The 22,820-nt window shown below is 37.6% G+C and overlaps 1 protein-coding gene across 5 annotated transcripts in view; it reads right to left on the bottom strand.

Annotated features, from left to right (window-relative positions):
- Window positions 1–22,820, bottom strand: part of ATP8B1 (ATPase phospholipid transporting 8B1) — a 141,740-nt gene that overhangs the window by 3,262 nt on the left and 115,658 nt on the right. For all 5 annotated transcript variants that reach the window (XM_020994709.2, XM_020994698.2, XM_020994689.2 and 2 more), the window contains 7 exons: window positions 20,085–20,217; window positions 13,462–13,750; window positions 8,842–9,065; window positions 7,253–7,336; window positions 4,724–4,969; window positions 3,849–3,987; window positions 2,676–2,806 (listed from right to left, as the gene is read on the bottom strand). In XM_020994709.2, the coding sequence (XP_020850368.1) occupies window positions 2,676–2,806; window positions 3,849–3,987; window positions 4,724–4,969; window positions 7,253–7,336; window positions 8,842–9,065; window positions 13,462–13,750; window positions 20,085–20,217 (1,246 nt within the window). The remainder of the gene's footprint in view (window positions 1–2,675; window positions 2,807–3,848; window positions 3,988–4,723; window positions 4,970–7,252; window positions 7,337–8,841; window positions 9,066–13,461; window positions 13,751–20,084; window positions 20,218–22,820) is intronic.

Genomic DNA, 22,820 nt, shown 5'->3' with positions numbered 1-22,820 from the left:
ATCTGCTGGATAACTCCATGGGTATGTACTGTCATCCCTGCAAAAGTAACATATTTAAAAACTGAACTCAAGTATTCATTCTTCAAATAAGTACTTAATGTGCACTCAGTCTTGCTGCTGTGCACCAGGAGAGATATAAGGTCTCAGTAAGACATGGTTGCCGTCCTCTGGGACCTTACAGAGTGTAGCAGAGAGAATAACAAACCCAGATGACTAAAATGAGATGGTACATGATGAGCACATTTTAAAAAGTATAGAACAAACACACACACACAAAATACTATGTGAGGTCAAAGGGACAAAAGTTTACGGAGTGGAAACAAGAATTTAGGAATGTCTTAGCTGTACATCTAGAGAAGCTGACATCACTACAAAGATCTGTGGGTAGACTAGGTAATGTCAACATAAAAAAAAACTGTGGGGAAATGTGTTATTATGAGAAAGAATGCTGTCCCTATGCAGGACAATGGAAAGCACCTGATTGACTTGCAGTACTTGTTCCTAGTATATGCCAATCACAATTTGGTTACTGGGGCACAATGACCATATCTTCATCAATTTCCTAACTTTGTACTTCCTTATCCCAGCATTGTACTAATCTCTCCCAACTCATCTTTCAATTGTGTGTGTGTGTGTGTGTGTGTGTGTGTGTGTGTGTGTGTGATAAGTAGTATTTATTTCAGATGTGTTATTTCATGTTTGCACCCTGAAAAAATGCCAGGATATCAGACCCCCCCAAAAAAGTGAGTTGTAAATAGCTTTCCTGCATCAATTGGCAGAGTAGCAGATGATAAATAACAGCAATAAGTATCAATCTTCATCTGAGAACAAAATGTTCATCTTTCAGTTCTAAGCTACCTTCAATTTATTCCTTTTCTCCTCAACCCAACAGTATGAACAATTTATAAATTAGCTAGCCATACTCCACTTCAGGGAAGTGCATGGCTGTGAATCCTGTTTGGATATTCATGATCAAATTTGCCCATTATGTACATGGGTAGAAAAAAAATTCCTTGGTAAGCCTGGTAAATGTAGAAATAAGTTCTTTAACAGCAGAGAGACAGAGATCAAAGAAGTTTTCATGGAAGAGGTGATGTTGACCTGGACTTAAAAGGAACGATAGGAATTTTAGACAGAAAGGGAACCCATTCCAGAACAGGGAACAGCATATGAACCAAAGCAAAGAATTGGGAAGGAGAGGATGTGTTCAGGGGCAGAGAGCAGACCACTGGGGCTAATCTATAAATTATATGGAAGGGAATAATATAAGATAGAAAAGATAAGAACCTGATAAATTGTGAAGGGCTTTGAATGCCAAGAAAAGTAGTTTGACCTTTATTCAGTAGTCAATAAGGAGTCATTGGATTTTTTTTTTAGCATACCATGAGATTATAGATTTATATCTGGAGAGAGACTTTGTAGGTCATCTACTCTAATGCCCTCATTTTACAGATAATGAAAGGGAAGTCCTTAGAGGTTAAGTAAACTGCCCAAGCTCATATAGGTGGTAAATGGTATAACCAGGTTTTGAACCCAGGTCCTCTGACTCTCTATCCAATGTTCTATCTATGGCCCAACATTATTCTCCTAGAGGAATGATCTGATTAAGGAAGATTATTCTGGCATGGACTGGAGGAGAGAGGGAATGGTCTGATAGGAGGCCATCTACAACAGTCCAGGTAGATGATATTGCAGGCATATACCAAGGCAGAAGCGCTGGGAACAGAAAGGAGAGGCTGCATATGAGAGCAGCAATGGAGGTGCAATACATAAGAATTAGTGAGAGTCAGGAGAAGTGAAACAGAGGAAGAGTCAAAGTAACACCATTTTAAAATATGGGACACTCAGGTAATTGTGGTGTATCTGACAGAAAGAATAAAATAAGAACAAAGAGAAGGTTTAAGCAGAAAATACCAAGCTTGCTTTGGGCCACATTGAGTTTGCAGTTGTAGGGAGCCATAATGCTCTAGGGCACAGGAAGGAGTTCAGGGCTGGAAATGTAGCCTTAGGAGTCTTCTGCATTGGGTAGGTAGATTGAAACTACATTAGTAAATGAAGTAAATGAACTGCAGTACAGAAAGAAGGGAAGAGAAACAAGGACTGAACCTTTGGGAAAACTCACTTTAAGAAGACAGAAAGAGAAGGAGTAAGGGAAGAAACCTGAAAGAGAGGTTAGAAATGTAGGAGGTGAACCAGGACAGTTTAGTGTCTCCTTCATTGAAGGAATGGCACATTCAGTAGACTCAAGTGACATATGCAGTGTTGACTATGCTGCCAAGAGATCAAGGAAGATGAGGACCAAAGAAACACAACTGGATTTGGTGCTTAGGAGGTAAATGCATAGACAGGTGGTGTTGTTAAGTAGTTTTTCAGTTGTGCCCAACTCTTTGTGACCCCCATTTGGTGTTTTCTTGGCAAAGATACTGGAGTAGTTTGCAATTTCCTTCTCCAGTTCATTTTACAGATGAGGAAACTGAGGCACACAGGGTGAAGTGACTTGCCCAGGGTCACACAGCTAGCAAGTGTCTGAGGCCAGATCTGAACTCAGAAAGATGAATCTTCCTGACTCCTGATCTGGCACTTTATCTGCTGTATCACCTAGCTGCTCCTATTGCATATAATAAATGCCTAATAAATTCTTGTTGAATGAAAGGAGGATTATCCCTTCTACCTACCTTATCGCTTTCTGATGGCCAGATTGTCATACATAAGAAACGTAAGGCAATAATGGGAAGCAAGCACACTGCAACTGTTAAAATGATGGTCAGCCAAAGGTATGGCTGCCTCAGGGCATTTGAAGCAGTTCCTATGAAGAATGATGGTAGAAAGGGATACATTTTTGTCAGTTGGCAATGACATCCTCTCTATTATCTAAAAAACAGAATCAACTCTTGGATACTTATAACCGTAGAATGTGCATAGTTGATTTGTTGAAACCAGGATACTATCTTCCCCCAAACTCCCATAGCTCTCAACACATTTCCATGGAACACAAATAACTGAATATCAGCCCAAGCAAAGTAAAATTAGGAAAGTAAGAGGTAAATGTGCTTACCCCTACCCTCCATGACCTCTCTGGGGAAAAAAAATAACATGTATTATAAAGCTTTTTGCATTACAAACAATACTGGTCTCCTCTTATTATGGATAGAACTGAGTTGACCATATAATTGAAAAATGCTCAGAAAAATAATAATCCTGTGTTGTACAACATATGGGAAAATCAAATTAAGTTCTTTCATCAGGGTGTTTTTCTTTCTTCTTCTTCTTTTTTTTTTTTTAAAGGACTGACTGATTAATGGCTTTGGTCAGACTTCATCTTGAAACTCCAATTAACATTTATTAGGTCTGGGCAAATTACAATATTAATTCAGAAATAAACTTAGTAATCTGATCCAAACAACCAATTTAGATGCAATAATTAACATCCCTTATAGATAACTTTGTCTGGTTATTGCTTTGTGTGTTATGATTGTACGTTCAAAGGAATCACAGAATAGTCTTTTTAATTTTAACTTTCACAGTGTTTGTAATTACTTAATGAACATAGCGAGCAGTTTCTGGCAATTGTCTGTCAGGACACTGGAATTACTTTGGATCTGAAATACTTTGTCAAAATTTCAGAATCGCTGTAGGGAAAAAGAGATTTCTAGCAAATCTCTTATAGAACCTTAGAATTTAAGCAGATTTTACTTTTTTCTTTGAACTAGATTTTTAAAGAAGGAAACTTGATTTCTAGGACCACTGACCAATACAGCAATGTATAGCAGAATTTATTCCTATCAGAAATTGAAAAAAAAAAGAGGTACTCTCTTGTAATTTATGTTGGGAATGTGAAAATAACTGACCTGTGAATTGGAAAGCAGATGGGAAGAGAACATGGATTCCTGCACTGTGAAAGTCAAACATGACACCAAAGTAAAGAGCAATGCTCCCAAAAATGGAAAAAGCATTCACAAAAGTCCAGTAGGAAGTATCTAAGCCAATCTGTTGGTAAACCAAAGAGAAAACAGCATTCATTTGGTGGTTAATGGAACAACAATAATAACTTACATTCAGCTAAGTGCTTGAAGGTTGCAGAGCATTTTATCTACCTCACCTTACTTGATCCTCACAGCCACCCAGTGGAGTCAGTAGAGCATGTATTATTACCTCCATTTTACAGGAGAGGTAACAAAGACTCAGAGACATTAAATGAACAAACTTACACAACTAGTAAAGGGGCAAACTTAAACCTGAACCTGGATCTTCTGGCTCTAGGGTCAGGGCTTTTTCTTTCTGGTTGTTTTTTTTTTTTTTGGTAAGGCTATCGGGGTTAAGTGACTTGCCCAGGGTCACACAGGTAGTAAGTGTTATGTGTCTGAGGCCAGATTTGAACTCAGGTCCTCCTGACTCCAGGGCTGGTGCTCTATCCACTGCACCACCTAGTTGCCCCCCTTTCTTTCAAGAAAGAAAGACTACATGGGTCTAGAGCTTAGCAATTTGGATATGGATTGATTTGAAGGCTCTTCAGCCCCAAATCAGCCTTACCATCCTCAATTGTCTGGGGGAAAAAGGTATGAAAATTATATTCATGGTATAGAAAGTTGGAGAGAGGATAGAAGTTCATGCATGATATATCAGCATACATTGTTCATAAACATATTATTATATAAATGTTATTCAACTAATTGAAATTATTCAACTAAATTATTCCAGAAATTATTCAACTAAATCTGATTACCTGAAAATTGACTGTTATTGTAAGAGCAGATGCAATTGTAACAGCAAAGGATTGGTAGTCAGAAGGTGCCTCCCCATCTTGCCCCATGGTTTGTAGAAAAGCCCCAAATGGTATGAAGAAGAGGATCAGTGATGTTAAGACTCCATGGAACAAGCTTATGAAGAACTTCTTATAGTTAAACAATGAGTCTCTCTGCCCTACTACATACAAGCTGGGGAAGCGAAGACTCAGTTTGTCACTCACATCCTTTAGAGAAAAAATAAAATAAGCATTACAAGCCATTAGCACAAAGGGAACCTAAGCAACATTCCAGTGCCCGGGAGAGGGACACAACTGGTGGGATGGATATTAATTTTTTTTATTTATTTGATGGTTTCCTTTCTAGAGCTGTGAATTTCATTAAAACACAGCTTTATTATTTACCCTTCAAACTGCTTCAACCTGCTACAGTATTCAAAGGTTTTATTGCCATTTTTGTTTACACCACTGTCATTTCCCCTTAACCAACACCATCCTTGTAACAAAGGAAAATATTTTATCAAAATATTTAATACTATATTTATATGTATTTATATAAATATAATTTAGATTCATTTATAATATGGTTATATTTATAATATAGAATATACAATTTAATAATAAAAATATTAAAAAATATTTAATCAAAACCCACTGACAAAGAAGCTGGATCTGACAGTGTGGAAATACCACACTCCGCAACTGTAGTGTCCACCATTCGCCAAGACTCAGAGTGTTCGTTGCAGTTCAGAGTTCAACTACTTTTAGGTTTTCTCAATTTGAACCATTGTTCTAATCATTCATATTATTTTCTTGGCCTTGTTTCCTTCAATCAGCATTGGTCTGTAACAGAGCTGCAATGGACGGCAGGAAGCTTCATGGTAACCTCTTGGTTTAGACTCACAAAGAGAGAGACCTCTTTAAGGAGTTCCTTTTTAAGGAGGGATAACTGGCCATCCCCATCAAAAAGAATTTCTTGTTGTCTTTAGGTAGGTGCATAATCAAACCAATTCCTCCATCTATTTCATTCACCCTTCTGAAAAAAGTCTACAAATTGCCTTTCCCTTTAGCTACTATTTCTTTAGTTTTTTTGGTTTAATTTTAGAGTGAGGATGTTGATATGGGCATGGTTCAGTTCCTCTAGCAGTCTGTCAGTTGAGTGATTGTTGGACATAGGTCACATGTCAAATATAATGAAGATTATGTTTTTATTTGTAGACAAACTAAGGGTTTTTATGCTTGACAACACCCCATTGTTTCCCCCTCTGTCCCCATTGTTTTTCCTCTCAAAAGGGTAGAGTAAGCTACGCTAGACTCAGGACTGTGTTTTTGCCTATTTCATATATATTCACAACCACAAAAATCCAAACCAAAACAAACAAAAAACCCCACACATTTTGGTAATGAGAGTTTCCATGCTTTGCTTGGCTGGTGGTTGGATGGCAGATACATGGTCTATTACTGGGTGTGTACTTGAGGTGTTTCCTTCTACATATACCTATATGTCTTCCAAGATAAGCTACATAAATTCTTCTATTAATGCCCTATTCCAGTGTTTCATCGTGGAATGGAGGTAACAGTAGGGGTTTGAGAAGGATAGGTCAGCAGTGTACAAGCTCTGGAAAATTCTATCAAGATGAAAAGGCTTCTGGGATTAAATTTAGATAATTATCTTATACCAGAGGTGTCAAACTCCCAGCCCTCAGCTGTATGCACAAGGAAAACTCCCCAGTTACTCAGACTCACATTAAAATGTAATTGGAAAGGGGCAGCTAGGTGGCACAGTGGATAGAGCACTGGCCCTGAAGTCAGGAGGACCTGAGTTCAAATCTGACCTCAGATCAAACACTTGCCACTTACTAGCTGTGTGACCCTGGGCAGGTCACTTAACCCCAATTACCTAAAAAATAAAATAAAATGTAATTGGAGGATGCTTAACAAAATAAATAAAGCTACAACAAGACATAATGTTAATTTGTAGTTTTCTTATTCAGTAGCAGGAATCTGTTTCTATTTGAGTTTGACACCACTGTTTTATACTATATCCAAATGGATGTGACCTAAATATAAAAGGTCACATCACTGAAAAAAAAAAAAGAGAACTCCATACAGCTAGGGATAGGTGGGAAAATTCTTAACCAAACAATGAATAGAGATGACCATAAAATATGACAATTTTGATTATATACAATTAAAAAGCTTTTCCACAATCAAAAACAAATTCAGCTAGGTTAAGAAAAGCAGCAGTAAACTGGGGAAAAATCTGTTACAAGTAATGTATTAAATTACATTTCCTGGGTAGATAACAATGTTCAGTGCCTTGTCTTCAGCTTTACAGTGAGAAGAAAGTTTGGAATAGAGGTGATCCTTGCTCCTCTTATTTCAGCATTATAATCGCTCATTGCATTAAGGAAAACTAAAATAATAAAATTTTAAAAATTATTTTAACTTCTCCAAATGTGCCCAAGCTCTTCTACGTAACAGTCTTACTATACAAAGTTGGGGTCATACCTGATCCAGCAAGCCAACCAGCAGCACAGGGAGGCTTGAATATAGTACATTGTAGAGCGTGATGAACCAGTCTTCATAAGCAGTCTAAAGTGAAAATAACCACAATGGATATTTATATAGCATTTTACATCAATTAAGTCATTCATTCCGCACAACACTGAGGCATTATGGGTAACATTATCCCCATTTAATAGGTGAGCAAACAGAAAGGCAACTGACTGGCTTATATTCACATAGTAAGAAAGATTTGAACTCAAACATACTGCTTCAGAAGTACAGCAGGCTCAAATTATATGTTATCCCACTTTGCTAATGGGAAGAAACAGTAATAAGGGTTTCTCTGGCCTGGGAGAGAGGTGTTGCCAACATAAATCTTTTTTTTTTTTTTTGCTAGGCAATGGGATTAAGTGACTTGCCCAGGATCACATAGCTCGTAAGTGTCAAGTGTGAACTCACATCCTCCTGACTCCAGGGCAGGTGCTCTATCCACTGCACCACAGAGCAACCCCTGCCAACATAAATCTTGATCAAATCTATTATTCAAGAAAAGAGAAATTCAGTAAGTCTCTTTCTACAAAATGGGTAAGGATACAGGTCACTCCATAAACTAGATCATATGTAAAATTGACAATATACCCAAATAATCTGAAACATGCTGACATTCTTCATTTTTTCCATTATCAGTATATTAGGAGACATAAAAACCTGATATTAAGAATTATATTAAAGTTTAAAAGTGTGTTGTGAGCATACACACGTACACACACGTATACACATATTTTGCCGTTTTCACAAATGTCAGCTTTACAAAATGAGTTATACAAAAGGGGATTTTACATAGCATAAAAAGATTGTTCAGAGATAATAAGCCAATTGTTGAAATTTTCTTACCACAACAGAAAGTAAGCTATGCAAGGATAGAGACTATTATTTCAATATCCCCAGTGCTTAGAGAGTAGGACAGTAGGCACTTCATAAGCGTTTATTTACTGATTGAAAGACAAATAATTTAAGATAAAGAATTTTGTGTGGATCTGCCAAAAGGCAGGAAAAAGGAACCTCTTTGGCCTCTACCACACTTATAAGTCTTTGTCTTCTGAAGCATTCTAGTGAATATAAAGATTAGCACAAAGGACATAAACTATGGCATTGGATGAAGTGTAGCTGGGATGTTCATTTTTCTGCTCTTAACACATTAAACGCTCTCTGTAATGCCATTCTGTTTCCTTATGAGGAATTACGTGGAGAATGATATAAAACTGAACACACACAGGAATAGACTCAGCAAAAGTATGAAAGGTCTCCAACAATATGACTTAATAATAGCACAAAGGGTATTAGAGAGGTTTACATGTTTATATTTTCCTATGCAAATATTTCTATTACTATACTTATATTTAAATAAACTTAAATTATTTTCCCTCTATGTTCAAGATTTTAAGTACACACACACACACACACACACACACACACACATACACACACACACACACACATACACACACACACACACATATATACAGAGTCTATATTAAATTAGGAACAACTTCATGAAAAAGACCAATTAAAAAACAAATGTCTCCTATTACCTGTGCTGAGTACCCATTGAAGAAGGAATACCAGAAGTGAACCAAAGTGAATGCAAAGTTCTTGTAGAAGAAGTATCTGAGAAACTTGCACATCCTGATGTAGGACCATCGACCGTGGACCAACAATAGTCTTTGCAGATATCTGAACTGAGCAAAAGAGTAATCACTAGACATGACTGCTTGCATGCCTTCTTGTCCACTTATGCCAACACCAATGTGGGCAGCTAATGGAAGAAATACAAAAGAAGATATCTTAGTTATGGACTTAGTAGAAGAGAAAAAAACACCAACCAATTGGCCAAACTCCTGAAACTGCAAAAATGAGCAGAAAATAACATAAATGGAACATGGCCCTATCTTTTGGATACATAAAATTAATGGCATAATTATTTCTCCTGAATCTTCTCTCTGCATAGTGATGTTCTTCCCCTGTGGCTTCTTCTAAACTCAACCTGGAGCTGAATACTTGATATTTTGAGACTTGAAAAACATAGCAAAACCTGGCCATCTAAGGCTATTTTGAAAAGTTGTCAGAAACAAAAGTGATAAAGACCCTATATTTTACCCATCTAAAAGGCATTAAGTCAATTTTTCTGGTTAACGAATGAGAAAATTATTAATTGTTTACGGTAGTGTTAGCCAATAGCCTCTAACACTTCTGTTCTGGTGACTCATAAAATATCAGTCACCCTGGGCACTTTAGTGCTAGGCCAGTGGAGGACATGCTGTGTGAGGTCCTTCCCACACTGGAAAGGTTTTGAGTACTAGCCCTCAAATAGACTGCCCTGTGGCACAGACAACCTAGCTAAATATGGATAGGATGCTCACCAGAAGGTGTGAAGGTGATCACTCTGCTCTTGTGGCCCCTTCCTCTGACTGGCTGGTTCCTCCTCAAACCTCCATTTTAAGGAAAACATTTATCTCAGTCATGATGTCAGCATTACTCTCCACGTTCTACTCCTGACTCGCTATCATACCCCTGTGGGGGTACTTTTCTCCTTTTCCCTTCTTCCTTTCCAGCTTCCTTTTATGTGTGTTTCTTCCCCATTGGAACATAATCTTCTTGTTTTCCCAGTTCTAAACACAGTGCCTAGCACAGAGTAAGCACTTAAATGCTTGTTGACAGGACTAGGATACCTGGTGGCAATTACGATCCTACAAAACTTACAAGGAACCATCTACCAAGGTGTAGAGGGGTTGTGACCTGCATTTGTTGAAGAGTACTCAAAAGAATATTATCACAGGTCTTCTGAAACATTTAAGCATTAAGAAGTCACTACAGTGATGAAAAATAATGAAGAAATGCAAAAGGCAGGGAAAATGGAACACAGCAAATTAATTACTTCCTAGAGTCTAGGAGGGAGGAAGCTAGGTGGTACAGTGAATGGAGTTACTTGGCCTGGAGTCAGGAAGATGAATCTTCCTGAGTTCAAATCTGGCCTTAGACACTAGCTGTGTGACCCTGGGCAAGTCACTTAACCCTGTTTGCTTCAGTTTCCTCATCTGTAAAATGAACTGGAGAAGGAAATGGCAAACCACTTGTGTATCTTTGCCAAGAAAACCTCAAATGGGGTCATGAAGGGTTGAACACGACTGAAAAGACTGAGCAAAAGAGTCCAGGAGACAGTCAAAACTTGAGCAGAATTATAAGCCAAAAAAGAGCTTCAAAATCAATTCCAAGTTTTGAATTTATTTGAAACTTTGACAAACAGAAAACCAGCTTAACTGGCTATTTGACTTGGTAAAGCTATTCTGAAGGACATACAAATTAGTTACATCCTGTTAACTCCTATTTTCCTCTATGTAGCACATCACTAAATTAGAAAGAGACTTAAATTTTAAACAAATTGACAGGCATTTTTTGACCTGTGGCTTTAAGAACTGGTGGAAGAGAGAAGTAGTATAAATACCATTACCCCCATGTTATAGATGAGGAAAACTGAGGGTCAGAAAATGATGACTTGCCTACAACCAGACATCTAATAAGTGCCAGAGCTAGCCCTCCAGTCCATATCTTCTCATTCCAAGGCCAAGCCTCTTTCCAAAACAAATGAGTCTCCAAGAACTTAATTTTAGACAATATATATTCCTGGAAAAGTTAACAGCCTTTCCTTAGATAACTCAGACTTTATCAAGTTTGCATTTAATATCTTCTGTTTCATATGGTTAAGTATAGCACAAAGTTACAAAGAACAATGTAGGAGGAGGGTTGCATAATCAAGTATCACTCATATGTGACTTGGCTGACTTAACAGAATTAAAAAAATTTAGAGTCAGAAGGAACTTTAAGGATTTGTCCAGTTTAATCACCTAATTTTAAAGATTAGTGAACTAAAGCCCAAAGAGGTTCAATGGCCTCATTACTGGCCTAAGATAAACAACTAAAATGCTAAGTCTGGAGCAAAAACCAAAAGTAAAATAAAACAAAACAAAAACTTCTTTTTTTTTTTAATAAGAAGCACCTTAACACAGTGTCCTAGATATCGTATGTTTGCTGTTGAATTGAAATAAACAAATTTGGAAGATATCGCAATGGTACACTGTAAGCTCATAAATTTAGAAGAAATCTAAAAGTTAGGTGTGTATAACTTCCAAACTCATCACTACCTTAGGCCAAAAATAAAGGAAACTAATTAAATAAGTAAAAATAAGAAGTAAAACCATAAACTAATAAATAAATAAATAAGGGAAAGTCCCTTAGTAGAATACATATCTAATAAGATAGAAAATGTTTTTCAAACATCTTCTCCAGAGCCAAATATAAAAAAACTGTGGCCTAACTGTTATTTTGCATTATCCATGCCACTGTCCAAGTCATTCGTATGGCATCTATAGTAGTCCAGAGCCTAAATAAAGAGGCCCTGGTCATTATAACAAATGTCACATAAGTTGTGAAAGTAAGAGTTCAAACAAAACTCAATTGGAATAGAACCAGAGGTGGGGGCAGATAACAAAAGTCAATGAGACGACAGTAAGAAGGCATACATGATACAGCAGACTCTTGCCGAGGAAGCTAATATAGTCTGGATATATATATACATCAGAAGAGGAGGAGAAGGAGTAGAAGAGTCTAGAAAAAGAAAGAGATATAAGTATGAGTTATTAAATAGACTGGAAGGGAAAACTCAGTAATAAATAATTACTATTAAATTCTTAGCAAGATAACATATAGCATGTGCACAAGTTCTTAAATTAGTTTATTCATAGAACTGGAAGAGTCCTTAGACTTCACTGTATATATGAAGGGACTGAGATCCTGGAAAGGGGAAATTACTTGTTGAAGGTCACACAGGGAGTAATAAACCTAAGATCAGAGCAGAGATTTCCTGATGGCATGTTCAGTGCTCTCTCTACTGTACTATGCTGCCTTATGACCTCAATTGTAGCTGTTAAGTACGAGATCACAAAAGACAAATCTAGACTGTAGCACTGGCTTTGGTTTAAAGTTTAACAGTAGTTCTACTATTTTTTTTTGTATGACCTGAAAAAAAGCACCTTAATTTCTCTCCAGCCCAGTTCTTTCAGGGATAATCTTTAAAAAAAATTAAGAAGATCTGTGACAAAACTTCCCTGGAATTGTTCTATAATGTTTTATGGAATGTGTATACTTTTGGTGAGATCATATGATAATGAAGCTCTTTCAGTAACAAATTCCTCTTATCTGTGTTCCAGGTGGACTTCTATCATTCCAAATGACGGGATTATAGACTTATAGGATCAAAACATTTTGGAACTAGAAAGGACTTTAAGGATTCATCCAGTTCAACCATTTTATTTTAAAGACAAATGAATTGAAGTGGATTACAGTAGGTCATGAAATAAATACTGAGGCTCCAAGACACATAAAGCATTAAAAAGTTCTCAGATAGGAAATGCTATGGTGAAAGATTTTATGTATACACATATACTATGTGTGTTTGTGTGTGTGTGTACTACACATGTATATACACATATATATTGAAGTACTTTATCCATATAAGCTTATCTATATATACTTGTTTCATTATTGCCCTTTAAAAAATATGGCCATTGTCCCTTAAGATTGCTGCTTTAATGAACTTTCTATTATAAAAAAGAAGAGCATTTAAGCAAAACCCAATACTGTTGATCAGTATATTCCACATTTCACATCTATAGGTTTCTTTACTGAGAGGGATGAAGGTATCTTTCATTACCAGCACTCTCAGACTAACCTTGTTTATACAATTCAGCAATTATATATTTGAAAAACAGGTATAGAAAAAAAGTAAATTCAACATTTTACATTAGAAGGGCATACAGAAATGTACTGAATTCCATGAGTTAGAAAGCCTAGCAGGGGTGGGGAATTTGTGGCCTTGAGGCCACGTGTTGACCTCAAGTGTGGCCTTTTGACTGAGTCCAAGTTTTGCAGAACAAATCCTTTTATTAAGGGGATTCATTCTGTGAAGTTTGGATTCAGTCAAAGGGCTGCACTTGAGGGCCTAGAGGGTCACATACAGCCTCGAGGCCACAGGCTCCCCACCCCAGTGGGGAATGACATTTATGAAATATCCGAAACAATTTTCTGATCGTTTTGTTGGGAGTCTCTACAGTCTGACAGAACATGCTCTCTTAACAACTTTTGGGCGCTTTACTTACTCTTAATCATATTCACATCGTTGGCACCATCTCCAATGGCCAGTGTTATGGCTTTCTTGTATCTCTTCACGAGTTCCACCACCATGGCCTTCTGCTTGGGAGTGACCCTGCAGCAGATAACTGCGCTGCACTCACATGCTAAGTCAACAAAATTCTTCTGCTGCTGTTCTTTGTTAGCCTCAAGTCTCCTTTTACTCTGAGTACGTATCCGTCTTTCCTCTTCTGTCCTGGGGAATTTCAGTTTCAGGATTTTACTTCGCTTTGTCTTCTTTTCTAGAAGAATTTCATTCTATAGTACCAGAGAGAAAATGTTTAACATTTAACAAAGCTCTTCTTTACTTGCTCCAACATTACCTCCCTCCAGAAACCTTGAAAAACGACATGAACTTAAATACTTGTCTTTATTATAAAAAGTATTAATAATAATAATGATGATAGTGATAGCTAACATCTATATAGCACTTACTATGTGCCAGCCACTGTGCTAAGCACTTTACAATTACTTTCTCATTTGATTCTCACAACAACCCTGGGAGGTAATATGATTATTATTATCCACATTTTATAGATAGGGAACTGAGGCAGAAGTTAAATGAATTGCCCAGGGTCACACAGCTAGTAAGTGTCTCAGGTCACATTTGAACTTAGTTCTTCCTGAGACCAGGCTCAGTGCTCTGTGAACTACAGCACTACCTAACTGCCTTGCCCATTGACATTGCCTCTTTCTTATTTTACATTATCTTTTCACAGAACAGCAAAGGAATTAAGAGAAAATAAGTACATATTATAGTCATTTTGCTAACTTGAAGCTAATACTTGTTTCAAAAATATTATTTTTCTTGTTTTCTTATGGTTTTACATCGTGTTCATCTCCAAACACATTCCTCACCCTCCCCCATCAAGCAAAGCATCCCATGTAACAAATATTTTTGAAAGAAAAATAATCAGTTTAGCAAAATCAATCAATACCTCAATCATGTCTGACACTACACACCTATGACCCTCTATGTCTTGTGCTTTCATTTTTAAACAAAGATATTTTTGTGAGGAGAATATTTATCTTTGGAACCACCTCAAATCTGGTCCCAGATTTAATCATTGTTGATATACACAGGAAAATAACTTCAAGAGTGGAAAAATGTATATCCAATACTAGCTGTTATAATTATTTATTGAGGTAATGTCAAAAAAAATTATTCAAACTTCTATATTTTTGCTAAAAACTGCTTGCTTAACAGATTCCAAATCTACTTAGTACAGGGAAAGGAAGAAAGAATTTGCTTACCTTTGACCTGTGTTATCTCACAATGACATCAGAGAATTGGTCAATGGTTAATCATGTACAAAGGCAAACTCATATGTGCAATAGCTTTAGAAGTGGAGTTTTTCAATTAGAAAAAAGACCTTGAATGGGCAAAATACGGGGGACCATAACATGAATGGCGGGGAACGAGAGAAAGGCAACAACTAAAACTATACAGATGTTGACAGAATCTATAAGACAAATGAGAACTCTATGCTATAGGGGAAAAAGATCAAGACTCAGATATAGAGATCAAACTAAAAGGATGAGAAGCAAGGTGGGAAGAAAGCAAAGAAATTAGAATAAAGTCCATTAATAAAAAGAAATGGAGGGAATAATACAGGCAACCCAACATTTCATTCTTTTATTTTATCTTCCATTAAGGTAGCTTGAAAACCTAAACTAAACTAATTAAAGTGAAAAGCCTTTATTAGTTTGCTAGCATAAATCAGTATGTACCTGGGGAGAAAATGTTACAGACAGGAGTAAAATTAGGTAGGTTCAGGTTATACAACATTTTTGCTGGAATGATGTTCATGGGTTCCTGGATGCCCAACAATCCTGTTGGTACTTTGCCATTCTGATTGTGTCCTAATCTCAGAACCCACACCACTTTACCCTGACTTTCTACTACCTAATCCAGGATATGTGATCTTTGATACTGGCTAGAATCCCAATAGCCCCTTTGTGTTTATAGCTAAAATGGGAGCTAGGCTTGAGCACTAGCCTAATGCCTTAGGAAGAGCCAATCTTACCAGTGATGAAACCTGTCTTTTACCTTTGAACCAAAGACTCTCTGCCACTTCTTTCTGTTTTAATCACGTACCTCATTTGGAGCCTACTCAATTCCTGTATGGTCTACTGTTATCTTGCATATGGTACTTCATCCACCTGTGTTTCATTGTCAATAAATGTTCCAAAAACCATCTGGGAAGTATTGCTCCAACTATGTCCTTCACAAGCTTGTAATCACAGGACCACTGCCCAAATTATCGAGGTCATACTCTTAATTTTGAATTTCAAAGCCTAACTAGCTAATCTCTCAGATCTCTCCCTTGTTGTTGGGTGCTTTTTTCTAACTCTCATACATAAACTCAACTCCAGCTAGGCTGTATCCACCCGTGTTTTTCCTCTGATCTCTAAGTCTTTGTTCAAACTGCTCTTGAGTAAATAACAGATGCCATACTGGGTTTCAACAAAACCTACCTCCTCTAATCTTGAAAATCCTGCCTGCCATTCAATCAACAAGATATAACAAAACCTTGTCATGTATAAAATACTGTGCTGGCTACTGAGGGGGAAAATAAAAATTATTAACACATTATTCCCTTCTCACAAGGAACTCGCCACATAATTAAAGTGAGATGAAATAATTGCATGCAAGAAATACACATAAAAAATAAAAGACAATATGTTATAAGAGTGCAAAAGTAGGAGAAGCCAATTTACCTGGAGTGTAGATAAGGGAAGACTTCATGGAAGAAGTAGCCCTTGAACTGAACTCTGAAGGATTTCAAAAGGCAGAGGATGGTGGCAGGGTGGAAAAAAAGAGAAGCTATTTCAGGTCATAGGAACAACCTGAATAAGGCAGACAGACAGGAAAGTACAAGGTATATTAAGGGAATGGCCAGTAGTCAGATGATTCCAAAATTTCAAACCCAGATATCTGGGAAGATGGTAGTGACATTAAGAGGAATAGGGAAATTAGGAGGAAGGGCAGGTTTGGGAGGTAAGATGATGAGTTCTGATTCTGAAAGGACACCTAGGTGGATATGTCTAACCAGCAGTTGAAAATGCCCACCTAAAGTTCTGAGAAGGAAGGAGAATATTCTACATGGAAATGAGGACTGAAGCTGTGTCAGTAGATGAGACTGCCAGATTGACAAAAGAGGACAAAAAAGAAGAATAATTATTGAAGGAACCATGGGAGAAAAGGTATCCTAAAGCATTATTACTGGAAGTGTGAACTGAGTCAGTCATTCTAAAACAATTTAGACCTACTCCCTAAGAGTCACTAAAACGTGCCCTTTGACTAAATAACATCACTACTATGCATATATACCCAAAGAGGTCAAGGACAGGTAGAAAGAACCCACTGAGAACAAAAATATTCATAGCTTATTTGGAAATAAAGTTAGTGCCCATTAACTGGGGAATAGCTTAACAAATCTTTTTTAAATATAGTGGAATACTGTTGCACTCAAAGAAATCACAGAAAGAATGGATTCAGAGAAACTTGGTAAGATTTAAACTGACAGAATGAAGTAAGTAGAATCAGGAGAATAATTTGTACAATAACATTATAAAGAAAAACAACTTTTAAAGATTTAAAAACTCCAACTAATACAATAACAAATCATGACTCAGGAACACTGGGGATGAAATATGCTTTCCACCTCTTGAGAGAAAGTAATGAGACGTACGCTTTCACACAGGGTCAACATCTGAATTTATTTTACTTGACTCTGCTTATTTATTATAAGGGAGAGCTTTTCTTGAAACATTTAAAAAACAGGAACAGAAAGAGGTTCAGAAGGGTTCAGTAGAGTAGTATTGGTAGGTTCTATTTAGTATTATATTCAATATTTAATATATACTTTTAAAATGCTGTACATAATAAAGATTCAAGCTCTTATTTGTTCATTCTGGTTTTTTTTGGATAAAGAAATGTTCATGTTTGTTAAGTTCATAAAAAAAGAGAATTTTTAAATTGACATTGAATATCAGGAGAAAATATTATTGTCACTGTTAATAGAAAACTTCAAGAACATCAAAAGCAAGTCTTTATTAGGAAAAGGTTGGGGACCATGTCTAGAGAGTATACATCATTTGTATCTATAGCCCCTAGACAGGAGTCTACTACTAATTCCACCCAGTTCTGTAACACCACTTCACTTCCTTGCCAGATAACCTAGAGCCTGGTCAGCTGGTGCATTCTACTGAGTTTCCTTTGCCATTACTTACACTGGGTTTTCCTGGGCCTCAATAAGGAAGAAAGTGGAGGGCGGTGACGTGGTTGTCTAATAGACAGCCCACCAACCTCCTAACACATTGATCTGTCATGCATTAGAAAAAGGAACATACTACAAATTACTAAAAGGGAAACCTCCTGGCTTATTATAGATACTTCCTCTCCTTCATACACTCAAACAGTCAGCCAGACTGGCCCTTCTTATCTTTTCTCACATTCTATCTCCTCTCTCCACACCCTTGCACTGGCAGTCCTCAGTGCCTGCAATATACTTCCTCCTCATCTTTGGATCTTCAAATCGAGCTTCTCTCAAGCCTTCACTCAAACACCACCTCTTACAAGAAGTCCCTCCTGATCTTCCAGTGGTTATTGGACCCCCTCTCCTCACCTAAATTAACTTCTAATATTTATTTTGTATTCACTCATGTGTACATGTTTGTCTTCCCTGACACAGAATGGAAGCTCCTTGAGGGAAAGAGGATGGTTTCACTTTTCCCTTTGGATCCCCAGCACAGTGAGTGCCTGGCATATATTAGGCACTAAATCAATGTTTGGTGATTAATTGCTTGATTGGGGTGGGAAGAAGAAAGGTAGAGTAGCAAAAGGAAAATATATCAGTTTGACAAAATGTGAATGTTTTTATGTTCTATGCTTTGGCCCCTGGAAGCTACTCTCACCTGGATCCATCAATTCTTTCTGAATGGTACACTTAAAGTAGATCCCATCAGCTGAATCCTCATGAACCAATTCAGCCATAGTTTGCCCTTTCCCTCTATGCCACCCAGGAATGACCAGACCCACAGTCCTCTTTGAGCTCTTAATCACATGGATTTCCCATGCTGAATCATTTGTTTCTTAGTTCTAAACTCATGGCCCCAACCTGGTCCATTTCAACCTCCCTACACCTTAGCAGAACTGAACCATGTTGCACAGGGCTTTCAAAGCTAAACAGAAGAGTTTATATTTTACCTTAGAAGCAATAGAAGTCACTGGAGGTGGCTGAATAGGGGAGTCAGGTGGTTAGATCTGCATATAAGGAAAATTATTTTGGGAGCTATATATAGAATGAATTGGATTAGTGAGAAATTTGAGGCAGGGAAATTAATTAAAAGGCTGCTGCAACAATTTAGGTAAGAGATGATGAGGGCCTGAACTCACGATGACATCTGTATGAGTAGAGAGACGGGGTAAAATATAAGAGACGCTGGGAAGGTAGAAATGGCAATTTGTGACAACTGGTTGGTTATATGAGGTAAGCAAGAGTGAGGAGCTGAGGATGATGCCAAGATTATAAACCTGGGACGAAATAGGGAAATTTGAAAGGAGGGAAATATGAGTTCAGTTTTAGACTTGCTGAGTTTATGATTTCTTCAGCACATCCAGTTAGAAATACTCACTAGACAATTGGTTATACAGGGTTAAAATAAAGGAAAGAGATTGGGGCTGGCAATGTAGACCTGGGAGTTATCAATATAGAGATGATAGTTAAATCAATGAGAAATGATAAGTTTACCTAGAGAAAGAGAAGAGAAATGGGATCATAATAGAACACTGGGAAATAACCCCAATTAGACGGCATGTTGTAGGTAATAAGCAAGCAAAGGAGACTGAGAAGTAATTGTCATTCAGGTAGGAGGCAACAGGAAAGCATGGTGTCAAGAAAACCCAGAAAAGTAACGGGAAGAGAGGGTGGTCAACAGTGTCAAACACAGATTAAGAAGGAGGAGGACTGAGAAAAGATCAAAAGATTCGACAATCAAAAGATCAAAGGGAGCTTGGGTGAGAACAGTTTCAATTGTACAATTAGATGGAAATCCAGAATGCAAAAGGTAAAGTAGCAAGTGAGAGAGGAGGAAGTGGAGGCAGACAATCTAACTTTACAATTAGGTACAGTCAGTTTTGTTGAAATTGAGAATTGCCTTCATTTACGTGTATTTTTTTTCTTTGTGTAGAGAAGCTTTTAGATACATGTGTTAATTGAAAGGCAGTTCGCCGCATAAGCAAAGTAAAATATCTTATAGTAGCTAACATTTATATAATGCTTTAAGGTTTGCAAAACACTTAACAATATTATCTCACTTTATCTTCACAACAGCCCTGAGAGGCAGATGCTATTATTATCCCCATTGTACAAATGAGGAAACTGAGGTAGACAGAGGGTAAGTAATTTGCTCAGGGTCCCATAATAAGTGCCTGAGGCCTAATTTAAATTCAGATTTTTCTGATTGCAGGTCCAGTACTCTATCCACTGCACCACTTAGCTGCCTCAGATGAATACTGGAGAATTTATCAAAGTAATAAGGAAAAACTAATCCAAGTGGCTGCTCTCTACAATTTAAAGATACATACCAACCAGGAACCAGTGATGATTAAAGCCCGGTTTCCACCAGTTGGAAAGAAAGGTTCATTCACAGCAGGAGAGAATTTTGCATAAACCCCAGCTCTATTCTTCTGGTTTTCCCTCCTTGTATGTAGAAGAGCACTGGGGGAAAAAATGAGCATGAATTTTGAACTTAAAATTTTCTAGGAACTAAACTTAGCAGTTTAAAATGCTATCTTAGAAAGAGCACATTATCTTATCGAGACTTTATTATCTTATTCTGAGGCTGCTGTACTCCTGGATGTGTATTTGTCTTGGCAAGGCGATGGAAAATCCCAGCACAATAAGGAAAATAACCATGGACTGGACCAGGATGCAATAAGGTGGCCCTTAGTTATTATATACGTTTCCCCTACCTCTCACCTTTCTCTTCACCAATGTGTGATTAGACAAGAGCCTGTGCCAGCATAACAGAAAAGGAAGATCCTGGGGGTGGGAAACAAGGGAATAAGAATGCCTAATTCAGGGGTGGGGACCTTGCAGCCTTGAGGCCACATGTGGCCCTCTAGGTCCTCAAGTGTGACTGAATCCAAACTTCACAGAACAAATCTCCTTAATATAAGGATTTGTTCTGTAAAACTTGGACTCAGTCAAAAGGCAGCACCCGAGGACCTAGAAGGCCACCTGTGGTCTCGAGGCTGCAGTTTCCCCACTCCTGGGCTTTGAGGGAAGTGACACAGCACCTGGCCGACATGAATGTTTGAAAAGAGCAGCAAAGATTGAGAAGGGGACATGGGGTAAAGCACTGTGGCACCTGTGTATTTTTGCTGGATAGGACAGAGGGTTGCTCCAAAGACCCTCACCCCTGAATTTACTTGTGAAAAGGAGAACATTGAGCAAAAAAGCAGCAGCATCAGGAGCTGATGTGGCCCTATGGCACTCAGACAGCAGAGAACAGGGCCGAGTTGCTAATTCTATTCCTTTCCTGTAGAAGCAGGAGGTGGAGGCTTGGAACTAAGCACCTGACCTCTGTTCTTTTTAAACCTAAGTTTCTGTAGCCATTGCCTACAGATAATGGGTGGGTTTGCATCTGTGCAGACTGTCTTTTTATACTCCTGTCTGGCTTGCCTATAGGGCAAAAAGAGTCTGCCCTGTGGTAACTGTTTTAAATATTTGGCTTTCATGGCTTTTGCTTTTAAGGATATGAGTCAAGGACTGTATACAATGATGCCATGCTTCAGTAATTTTAACCCCACTATGTCATTCTTATATTATATAATTCCATTAAAACCTAGCATCAAAGGATAAAAGGTAGAGTTTCTCACTGGGTGGGGTCACTATAAGTCACAGGAGTCTTTCTGGATAAATCTACAAACCACAGCCTTGACTAACAAGGCCACAGCTACCATTCACAAAAAGGGCCCAGGGAGTAGTAGCAGCTCTTTTTCTGAGAGCCATGCAGAGTATGACGGCTGCCCCCAAATCATCCTGTATTTAGTGACAGAGAAGCATCAGAATTAAATTATCAAACTTGCTACTTGTAAAAATTCATCTTAACCTTAAGGTTCAAGTTTAACCACCTTCAAAAAAGAGACTGAATTTTCATTTATTAGGACCATGACTTGTAAAAGGCCAATAAGATCATGAAGGGAAAAAAAGATCTCTCTCTGTCCTCCTATCTCTCTCTCCTCCCTGTATCTGTTCTCTCTCTCTCTCTCTCTCTCACACACACACACACACACACACACACACACAAATGTGTGTATAATGGTTATATATACAATATTTTTTAGAGTTCACTGGCGCACTCGGAGTTTAAATGGTTACTGGTTACGCAGCCAGTATATGTCATCGGTAGGACTTGAACTCAGCATGCCCTGACTGCCTTATACCACATTGCTTCTCTATATGCTATTGAGAATTATGTAAAATATTTAGGAGTCTGTGATTAGTTTAAAACTAGTCAGCCTAACAGATAAGCTATATTATCTAAAAAAAATTAATCAACATATTAAGAATTCATTACTTTATTAAATTACTAGTTTTTAAACCTGGAAAACAAAGGGAAAACAGTCTTGCCATCTCTTTCAGAGATGAATTATCTATATAATTTTTTTTTGTTTTTGTTCAGCCAAGTCTGACTCTTTGTGAACCCATTTGGGGTTTTCTTGACAGAGATATTGAAGTGGTTTGCCATTTCCTTCTCCAGCTTATTTTACAGATGAAGAAACTGAGGCAAATAGGGAGAAGTACTTGCCCAAGGTCAAACAGCTGGTAGGTGTCTGAGGCCAGATTTGAATTCAAGAAGATGAGTCTTCCTGACTCTAGGCCTGGGGCTCTATCCACTATGCCACCTTGCTGCCCCATCTATACAGATAATTAATCTCATAACTCTTTGCTTGTCTAGTATAGCATCCTAACACAGTGCTCTACAAAACTCTACCACCATCTTTAGCAGGACTAATAATGATAATCAATTTCCCCCATTATCTTTGAGGAGTGAGACATATAATTTTATGTTAAATTTTTTCTTCTGGGTTTATTATACCATATGTGGGTATCTAATGAACCAGCTTGGTGGACTATCAGTGACATTTGTATATGCTAAGTTTCTTAGTGGTTTTTATTTCCTTTTAAATATCTGAATCTGCCAAACAAAATGACGCTTTTTCCTCTGGATATATTAAAGGTCGGCAGTTGGCATGAATAATTTTTGATGCTTCCATTCCAGCTTAATTAGCATTTCAGCTTCACTGAAACCAGAC

Source organism: Phascolarctos cinereus, unplaced genomic scaffold, assembly GCF_003287225.1.
Source record: "Phascolarctos cinereus isolate Bilbo 61053 unplaced genomic scaffold, phaCin_HiC Scaffold_4;HRSCAF=312, whole genome shotgun sequence".
Taxonomy (NCBI): Eukaryota; Metazoa; Chordata; class Mammalia; order Diprotodontia; family Phascolarctidae; genus Phascolarctos; species Phascolarctos cinereus.
Note: the sequence above shows the minus strand (reverse complement) of the source record. Positions and strands in the feature narration are given on the sequence as shown.